The following is a 10197-nucleotide window of genomic DNA, read 5'->3' as shown; positions in this document are numbered from 1 at the left end:
TTTTTTGAAAAAGAAAATAAATAATAAATAAACAAATTATTTTTTTTTTTTTTTTTTTTTTTTTTTTTTTTTTTTCAGAAAATGCAGCCATTTTGCTAGGCTGCATTTTATTTTTATTTTTTTTACCAAAAGTAGCAGCAGGAAGTTTATTGCAGGCTATCTACAAGTGAAAACACTCATTTGCATTTCCTAAACCACCTCTGTTGCGCCGTGCGTATGTATCTCTGTGGGTGCAGGAGCAGACGAGCATGGCCAAGCTGGGACTGGAGCTCCGTCTGCTCTCGTCAGATGTGGACTCGGAGGTGGAGAAATGGGAGGAGCAGGAACACGACATAGTGCGGCAGAGCCAGAGCCTCGCCAGCATGGCGTACAACATGTACCTGTTCACAAGGTACCGAACGGCACTCTTGCACAGTGTACACAGCCGTCCCCAAATTTGTTGGGACTACTACAAAATATGCATAAGAATCCCTAAAAGACAATGTTTTGAAGAAGCAGTGCATTGAAACAGCATTGAGCTTTAGAAAAACTCCATCCTTATTAGAGTTCTTCAGAGCCCTGTGTGTGATGTACCCAGTCATGAAGCAAAGGGACGCTGCGATTTCCATTCGGCTGATCCGCAGAACGTTTTACAACACAGGCGCATCAAAAGTGATGCACGTACTTTAAAGACTTTAACGTTCGACAAATGACACGTTTCAAAACACCCAAAACAGATGGGAAACCGTAGCTTTAGATTTCGCTTATTGAAATCTGATGACTTCTTGACATGGTATTGTTTTATCTATAGAAAATGTGTAGTGTTACTAAGCCAGAATTTAAATTTTCTGCTAGATTTAATTTATTCTACAGCTCTTGACACATTTTTTACAAGAGGTTCAGATGAATTAGAACGGTGCTGCATCTGGAGTTGGCTGAACTGGTTCAATCATTTCCAAATTATATATTGTAAAAAAAACAACAAACAAACAAACAAAAAAACAATCTAAGCAGCCACATGAATCTCCTCTGAGGCTTAGTGTTAATGAGATTCCCAATCCCCAAGCCATCAATATTTACAAAGCACATTTTGAGGATCGGGAAACGGTGACACAATATTAGGATTATAGTGATTTGTTTACACTTTTTATTCGTGGCGCTGAACGTAGTTTGTCCTTGTCCGTCTTTCTAATCCATGTTATTATTTTTATTAATGAAACCGCAGAGGGGAGGGGCTGTTGAAGACAACTCTGGATCTTTTTCATCAAGCTGAGGTAATAACATCCACATCCTCCGACTTCCCCCGGCTCCCCTCCCCGTCTTCTCTTTTTCCACCTTCAATTTATTGAAGTTGCAGATAAATGCATGCGTTACTCTACCACACCGAGGAGGAAGATCAATAGGTCAGCAAACGCACACATCTATTCATTCATTAAGCCCTTTTCAGATCTGGACAGCAGTTGTCAAAAAACGTATTAATGTTGCTGGGAAGGCGATGCAGCTCGGTGCAGGAGTGTATCATATTGAGTTTAGATCAGTGCCAGTAACATAAAGTCATCTGTGAAATCACAGCACCATATATCACTCAAGATTAATTCGGTTTGGGATGAAAAGAGATAAAAGAGAAAAAGAAATGAGAAGAAAAAGGAAGGCATGCAGAAAAGAAGAACTAAGAAAAAAAAAAGTTTTTCAAGATGTTTCGATTTCGCTTCTTTGTTGCTGTTTGTTGACAAGCAAAGTTGATAAAAGATGAAATTTTTCTTGTTTATGCAAGTTTCAACTTATTTTTAAGGTTCTGTCGGAAGAGGGACTTCAGCTTTGTTCATCCCTACGTACCTTTTCCTCTCAGGTAAATATTTTGGCTCATAGTGCAAATGATGCACCAACAGTAAAAGCGATTGGTTTTTCTTCATACGAATGTCATTGTGAGCGACATTGTGCCTGAGTTGGGATTAGTGTTACGTTTCTTTAAGTACCGTTTCTATAATACCCAACATCTTCAACGTACTTCACAAGAATTACATTGATTGACATTCCCTCCACCAGTTTTCAGGCACCAAGCCCGATAATCCTGGAGTCAAACGCTCCAAAGCTCAGATTAGATCCACATAATGTATTAATCTAAAACTTAGCATTAGCATGACTCTTACAGCATTTGAAACAGGTCTTTTCATCAACCCAGTAACTTTAAATTAGTAATATTATCAATTAATCAGTATATATATGTTATGACACGAAAGCCAAGTGTGTTGTTTTTTTTAAAGGGTATTTTTTTTTAAAAAAAAAAAAAAAAAAAAATACAAACTGGATTGTTACTGGCCATTGAATGCAGGGTCAACAACACACTGTCTCTATTAAATGGTGTGAAGCTGGAGTGCCCACAAGGGTCGATTTCAACCTAAAGCGGACAAAACGTTAATATTTCAAACATCTTATTTTACCGCCATGTTCCAAGACACTTTAGTAGACTAGTCCAACTCAAATACACCGAGAGCAGCTTCTAACCCCTCACTCCTTCACGCAGCCACGTCACCCAGCCTGGCGTTGCTTGCTTATTGGGTCTGCCTTATAAATCACACTACAAGAGCAGGAAATTAAGGCTGTCACACACCTCTTTCCCTCCCGAGAGCAGAGATCCCACAACAAACACAGCCTCTGTGGCTTCCTTCCTCTCGCCCTCGACCGACTCCTTCCCCACGTCCTCCGAGTTCATTTAAATGGCTCTTTTTTGACAGGCTTTAACGACCGTCATTTGTCACCGCAGCACATGCGGGGTGTGCGTGTCTGTGCACGTGTGTGGATGTGAGGAGGAGGGGTGCCGTGTGCTTGACTCTCAACAAAGTCATAATCAAGGGGCAAAGTGTTACCGACGAAGCGTCTACATTCTGATGGCTCCCTATCAAACCAAGCTGCTGTGTGCTTTTGTCAGTAAAAAAAAAAAAAAAAAGTCACTGCAGTCAAGTAAGTGAAGTAGATCTGGGGATTAACCCAGTTGCCTTAACAGAATAAGGCAGTTCATCACTGTTGCTGATGGATTAGGGCTGCCAATTCTGATTTTCTGAGTCATTTTAATCTTTCCCTGTTTTGTCTAGAAAGAGCACTGTAAATCCACACATTCACCCTGACTTCCTGTAGATAGAAAATCTCTGCAGTTCTGAAAGACACCTCTGACTCTCTCTCTCTCTCTCTCTCTCCCTCCCTCTCTCCCTTCCACTGCTTTTGTCTCATTCTCGCTGTTCCAGCTGGTTGATGAGGAAAAGTCTGTGGTGATCACAGAGACGGAGAAACTGGTGGTGTTGTGCCAACAGCTGCAGATGGGGGCCAAAACTCCCGTACAGGGCAAGACTGCCACCTTCCAGAAGGTAGCCATACTACACCTGTTAGGGTTTTGATTTTATTGTTTATTTTCAGGAAATATGCAGCATTACAGCATTGCTATTGAAATTTCTACAGCATCAATTTTACACCAGTTTTAGACAGAAGTCACCGACCGGGTCCATGAGGACACTGTTGTTATCTTGATGGCTAAAAGGTTTTAATTTATCAACTGGCTTGTAAAATAAGACTCCGTCATCTGATTGGTTGACCTGTGCAGTGGTTAGCCTCGCTTTGATTTTTAAAACTTGGATATCAAATGAATTTTCAGTGTGCAGCAACACAAGACAAAATTATTTATATTGTTACATATTTTATTGTGCAATAAAATACGGGCTCCATATTTGATTAAATATCCATTTTAACGATTTTTGGAGACATTTAGATAATTATAAATGACTGTATTTATGTAGTTAATTTACATATTCCTTATTTGATGTCAACTGTCGCATATATATTTATTCACTGACTTATTTGTAATATTAAGTGGATCCAAATTGTGTCAAAAATATGCAGAATTTCAATTTAGTTCCGAGATTATATTGGTTGTTTACTCATAATTTTCAATGCAGAGGGTTATTTGAGGGTTGTGTTCTTGGCATATGCTGTATTTTAATGCATAAATTCTGTCCTTATATGGTCAGGAACAAGAAGAAAGTTCAACTGAATACTTTCAACCTTAACAGACACGTCTTGTTAAAGGACTTGATGTTTTCTTTTCTTTGTCTGCAGGTGGACTCGTCCATTCAGACAACCAGAAACATCATGACTGTGGTCCTCTCCCTCCTTCCCATTAGTAATAAGCTAAATAAAAAGGTAACATCCACATGCTGCCTTGAGGTAAAAGTGCGCTTTTTTTATATAATGGTGGATTTTAACAACGTCCCCATCTTTCATTTGTAGAAAATGGTGTTATACTTTTAAGAGCTCGGATTTACTCATCTTAGTGCGAATGTATTTTTTATTTATTTATTTTTTTGTCAGAAGGAAATTAGTCCTTTTGTAAGAAACAAAATAGCTGCATTTACATATTAGAAAAAAAAAGATGGACGGTCAAGTTGAAACATGACCAATTCCCATTACCAGACAAATCCTTATTGAAATCTTACCATCAAAATAATATTCAATGAAACCTTAGCAGGGTTTCATTATTGTATTCTTTAATAGTATTTATTAATACTCTGGCAGGTTACTTGTTATATTACAAACAAAATCCTCACACACTATTGTTGGAGATAAAAAAAAAAATAGATGTTCTGTGCACAATCTGGAAATATTATGCTATTTTTTCCTATGATTAAAAAAACTTTTTACATGAAGCAGTTTTGAGACTAAAAGCCTTTTATATGCATTAGCATTTAAAAGGCTTTTTATAATAATTGTCATCTCTGTCATTCTGGTTAATTTGAGTCTGTGACTCACTAAATGGATTCGTTGAACCTGCTAATTAAATATTTTTTTTACTCTAATCTTTTGTCAGAAATGATCTAAAATAACAGATACAAAGAAAGGTTATATTAAACAAGCCAATTTTAGGCCTCAGTTTGATGCAAGAGCATATTCAACATTTGTTTGGTTTGATGGATTTAGTAGAAATTAGCTTCATATACTGCAAATCCTAACCCCAAGCAACGCGAGTTTATCTTAGCTCTTCACCAATTAAATGAGTCTGAAAACCGACAAATTTTTCTTTGCGTCTAATTACTTATTCATCCCCTTGAATCTGCAGTACAAGTCGGAGAGGACGAGCCTCAGTTCCCTGCAGGACTGGGGAGAACGACCAGACGCGTCCACGCCTGTCAAAGAGGAGGCGGCTCTAAGCGGCAAAAACACAAACGGCTTTGGAGTCAAATCCCTGGAACAGCACCTGGCCGGCCTCAACCTCCTGGAGAGCAAATAATCCTGGAGAATGTCTCCGTTTTTTTTTTTTTTTTTTTTTTTTTTTCCCCCCCACTGTTGTTGTCAGAGCACCACATAGCCAACCTTACCTCTGTGAAATTATCCCATCATCCCCTCCGACCACTGCAGCCTGGACTTGGAACTACGAGGCAAAGATGTGTTAGTGCTTGTATTTAGGCCAGACTGAATTTGACACGTAGGGGATAACGCTGAAGGTGTGCCAAGAAAGAAATGCAAACGGAAGCTCTTTAGCTACTTGGCATGAACCACTAGTCAACAATCAGCCTTCAAATGAGAAATGATTTTTGACTCAATTTTGATTTTCAGGGTTCATCAACATTCTTATACGAATTTCATACATTTTCAGTTGTAATTTTTTTCCCCTAGCATTCTATAAATGAACAGAACAAAAATGTGGTCTTTTAAATTTCACAAAATCATGAAATAGGCCACCAGTTTTCTGTGTGGTTTAGGGACAATTTGGATTATATTACACAAAGTCTACTTCAAAATCTTTAACTCCTGGATTTGTCAAAGTGTCAGACTAAAAGCAGATTATTTAAAGCACAGTTTGTGTGCTTTGGTACCAAAAGCTGCAGTTTTTCCTTTGTCTGGCATTATAATCCCACTAACTTTAAGAACCACATATCCCGTTCCAATTGAATTTGTTTGGACAAAAAAAAAAAAAGTAAAAATATTGGCCCCTGTTTGAATTTTGAGTGTGCATTCAGTCATTAAGTGAAAAACCAAAATGCTTAAACGATAAAATAAAGTGTGATAGAGTCTTTTCAAAAGATACATTTAACTTAAAGTTAAATCCATGCATCTTTAAGAATTTTGGGACTGAAAATACCTTGCATGGAAAAGTAAAACTGGAATATCCAACAATTTTCCACACTTATCCAGACCTCAAAAATATACTAAGGTCAAACTGAAAACGTCCCCAGGCTGCGTTGGAACCCTGTTTGTTAGGAGTCATAGTTCAGCCACACATCTGTTGTCTCAACGTGCCTGTGTGTCCCGACCCCCCTTTGTTCTTTGGTGTACTGTAACTGTGTTGCACAAGCATGGTGGTAACGTGTAACTGCCATAATGTAACTTCCAAGCAGATCACAAAAAAAAAAAAAAAAAAATATTTGCCATAGCATTTACTATAGAACATTCCCCATGTGACAAGTTAGTAGAAAAAAATCAGATTCATGCCAAATGATTGAAAACCATTAGCGGAGATATATATATATATTTTTTCCTTTAAGTGACAAGAAAAAGCTAGAGTTGGTCATTTAAGCTGCTGAGGAATCAGGATTTTATTTTAAAGTGTGTCAAGTGAAACCAAATCGTCCTGTCGGACTTAAGAGTTGTGGACGGGCATCGAATCAAATAGAACCTTCAAGTGTACTTGTTATGAAGACTATCAGTGTGAAGCTGCCAAACAGGCCAATATGTATTATAGTTTATGAGACGTTTAAATATATAGTGTGGTACTTAAAGCAGTTGTTTATCTGAAGGCAACAACCACTTTGGTACTGTGAGAGCAGGAGATAATGACTCAAATCTACAATATATAGTAAGCTTTAGGGAAATTGTGTATCTTTTATGAGAGCAACTAGATATTCTGGACATTATAATGCCACCACAGATTTAAAAAAAATAGTTTTGAACCATCTATTTTTTTTGTTAGGCTGATAAAATGGTGAGAAAATAAATAAAAAAAATATTTTTCATACATTTGTTTGATTTTTTTTTTATGTACAACAGAAATCACCTGCAAATTATTTGCAGCATTTCACAGAAGACTTTCTTGCTTTCTCTTATATTACTCAAATAACATAAGAAATTAGTCACATTTAAAGCACTTTTAAGTTGAAAACATCCCAGAGTCTAAGTAACATGATAAACTGAAGGCACTTTGCTTCTGTTGCATAAAAGTGTCTTTCAGGAGAGTCAGTCAACTTTCTCGGTCTTTGTTTTGAACCAACCTGGAGAGAGAAAGTGAGAGAAGAAAACCAAAGAAACATTCTCTCGGAACAGGTTGGTCTTCAATGATCCATCAGGGGGGTTGTGACAAACTGCGTTTGGAAACGACAGACTCAAACTCTTCTCTTGTCAGGAGGTTTTCAGTTATGCTCTTGCTTTCCTCAAACTTTGGAAGGATGACGGCAATATATCCTTCAGTAGACGGCTGGTCAGAGTTGATAAGAGAAAATACATTTTCAAGCACTTTGTTTCATAAAGTGAGAAAAAAAAGGCTTATACTTTAAGAGTTATTAGTTTACAGATTTAACCTGCGATAGCTCTAATAAAATGTACATTTACCTTTTCTAGCAAGAGATTTGGGGTTTCTAAAATGTTCTCATTGACCTCCAGAAGACGCCCCCTTATGCAACTGAAACAATAACAAAACACTGCAAAGAGTCAAATACCAATACGTTCACAAGAGGGGGAAAAAAATCAAAATCTCACCTGTAGATTGTGTACTCCTTGTCATCTGAGCACATTATCCTGCACAAAGGTGCAAAATCTGTAAGGAACTGCGCCCCCTGTGGAAAGAGGGGGAAAAACATACCAGGAATTTGGGTTTAAAAACAGTTCCTATACACATCTACCAAAAACATCTGAAGCTTCATGACTTTACCCGTTTGGACTTCCCGGACACTTTATTATTCAAGCGACTGCAGCCGTTACTGATCTGGTAATTGATGCTTTTGATTGTGCGTCCATCCTGAAGTATCGGATGCGTTTCTGCTAAGGTCACAACGCACAACCTGCAATAGGAAAATCATATTTTGACACACCTTGCAATTTCTTTATAGGTAGGCTTTTATTTTTTTACAGTGTTATGGACTGAGGAGTACTTATAAGTAAAATCTGGGCTCACATGTAATTTAGAATTAAATTATTAAAGGAAACGCACAAGGAGAGAAAGAAGTGAAGGACATATAGAACAAAATTAGTCAGGACAAGGAGGTAAGAAAAAAAAGGAAGGAAAAAAGTAAGGACAACAAAATAAGGGAATTTTTAGACAACAGTATTGGGAACAAAATTTCAAATTGAACTAGGACAGGACTTTTAATACTGCCAGAAACTTAAACATATGAATACACTTTGTTGTGTTCAGGCTGCAGTGCTCAGATTTCCACCACACATAGCTTTTGGCAAGATCAGCTTTAATATCATTTGAATAATTATGTTCTTCCATGAGTTTGCATGGCTTGTGCCAAACTGCAAGCTGCCCTTCCAATGGTTTTCTTTCAAGTGTAGCTTTCTTTTTACTAATCTCTCAAAAAGACCAGTTTGTGGAGCACACAACTCATAACTGTCCTGTCCACAGATTCTCCCACTTCAAGTGTGGATCTCCATAGGCCTCTCAGCTGCTTGTCTGATTAATGCTGCTCTTGCCCAGCCTCAAAGTTCAAGTGGACAAACATGTCTTAACGGGTTTGCAGTTGGGTCACACCATCTTCTTATTCATATTAAAACAATCCTGCACAAGATACCCAAAGCTTGGGATATTCTTTTATAACCCAAGTTTGCTTTAAACTTCATAAGTTTATCACTGGCTGGTGTATTGTGCTTCTTGGTCTTCAAAAATGCAGGATATTCAAACAAATCTTTGAGGGCTTTCACAAAAGATCGACATTTATCCTGAGCATAAACTCAGCATACTATACTGTCTGTAATTATAAAGAGGACCAAAGTCACACAACCGTTTTCAGATTTTTGTTGAGTTAAAAATAATAATAATCATCATTTGGGAGAAAAATACACTGATGTTTGTTTGTAAGGTGGCAAAACGAGGAATACTTTTACAAATCACTGCAAACGTGAGCCTTCATCATCAAATTCAGTTATTTTCAAGGTCTTGTTATGTTATGAGCTCATAATTGATCATAAACTAAAGTCCAGATATTGTAATTCAAATAGGCGATTATTGCAATAATGAATTACCTGTTTGAATGTTGTAAGATGCAATGATCTTCACACGATTTGCCCTTCATATCTACAAAACATAAAGCGAGTATATAAAAACAGAAAAACAAGAACATTTTGCTTTTTGTTAAGTAATATTAATATTGTTACCTGCTCTGTACCACCGTGTGAAATATCGGTCGATAACAGAAGGCGCTTCTGCGTCTGCGTTACTCTGCTCCACGCAGTCCATCAAGACAATTCAATCAACAACCTTAAACAATTAAATAAATTTTAAAAAATAAACGCGAACACATTTGCTTCAGATGTGCTTAGCTTAACGGAAATGTAACGGCGTGACACCAGCGTTGTCCGCCTTTTAAATGTTTCCGGAGTCTTGGGAAAGGAAATCATAGTATAGGTTCCGCCAGATACGATGAGACGAACGAAACATTATTCAGTAATGTTAGTTTTATTTATTTATTTATTTATTTATTTATTTATTTATTTATTTATTTATTGTAATTTGGACTTTGAGTCTGTAATAAAATCTATCTATCTATCAATAAAAGCGCGAATGGTTCCGCTGACCGCTGTTATGAGTTCAGGGTACTTTTAAGGACGTTCATAATTACTTGGTCATTTCTTATACTCCAAGTATTCATCGCTATTGCGAAATACATTCTACAAGACGCCGTAATTTCCAGTAAGTAACCAGGAAAAATAAGTATTACTCTTTTTGTATTATTATATTAAAATAATTTATCGATGGGTCACACCATAGATAAATGTTGTCCCTTGAATTTTTGCTACATGTCTACATAAAAACCTTACTTCATAAAAATAATAATAAAAAAATATTATTATTATTATTATTATTATTATTATTATTATTATTATTATTATTATTTAATACATACATATATTTAAATTGCATAGTTTGTTATTTTAAGTCATCCACGTCACCACAATTATGAGTTTGTTTATTGAATTTATATGTATTTGAAAAATAAAACTTTAACAGATAAGTCAGTA

General features: G+C 36.7%; 2 protein-coding genes across 3 annotated transcripts in view; one reads left to right on the top strand and one right to left on the bottom strand.

Annotated features, from left to right (window-relative positions):
• ctnnal1 (catenin (cadherin-associated protein), alpha-like 1) overlaps window positions 1-5622 on the top strand; it is a 61575-nt gene extending 55953 nt beyond the window's left edge. For both annotated transcript variants that reach the window (XM_015043242.1, XM_015043252.1), the window contains exons 14-19: window positions 237-391; window positions 1205-1253; window positions 1772-1828; window positions 3222-3341; window positions 4087-4170; window positions 5084-5622. In XM_015043242.1, coding sequence (XP_014898728.1) covers window positions 237-391; window positions 1205-1253; window positions 1772-1828; window positions 3222-3341; window positions 4087-4170; window positions 5084-5254 — 636 coding nt within the window. In that variant the 3' untranslated portion in view covers window positions 5255-5622. The remainder of the gene's footprint in view (window positions 1-236; window positions 392-1204; window positions 1254-1771; window positions 1829-3221; window positions 3342-4086; window positions 4171-5083) is intronic.
• An 873-nt stretch (window positions 5623-6495) lies between these two features.
• abitram (actin binding transcription modulator) lies at window positions 6496-9549 on the bottom strand. The gene is made up of 6 exons (XM_015043262.1): window positions 9334-9549; window positions 9202-9253; window positions 7889-8018; window positions 7717-7793; window positions 7570-7639; window positions 6496-7435 (listed from the first exon to the last, which is right to left on the bottom strand). Exons 1-6 carry the CDS (start codon window positions 9413-9415, stop codon window positions 7304-7306), a joined length of 543 nt encoding a protein of 180 aa, XP_014898748.1. The 5' UTR covers window positions 9416-9549; the 3' UTR covers window positions 6496-7303.
• Between the last annotated feature and the right edge of the window lie 648 nt (window positions 9550-10197).

Source organism: Poecilia latipinna, unplaced genomic scaffold (assembly GCF_001443285.1).
Source record: "Poecilia latipinna isolate Pla-1442-1.1 unplaced genomic scaffold, P_latipinna-1.0 Scaffold35, whole genome shotgun sequence".
In the NCBI taxonomy this organism is placed as follows: domain Eukaryota; kingdom Metazoa; phylum Chordata; class Actinopteri; order Cyprinodontiformes; family Poeciliidae; genus Poecilia; species Poecilia latipinna.
This window is presented reverse-complemented; position numbering and strand designations above follow the sequence as displayed.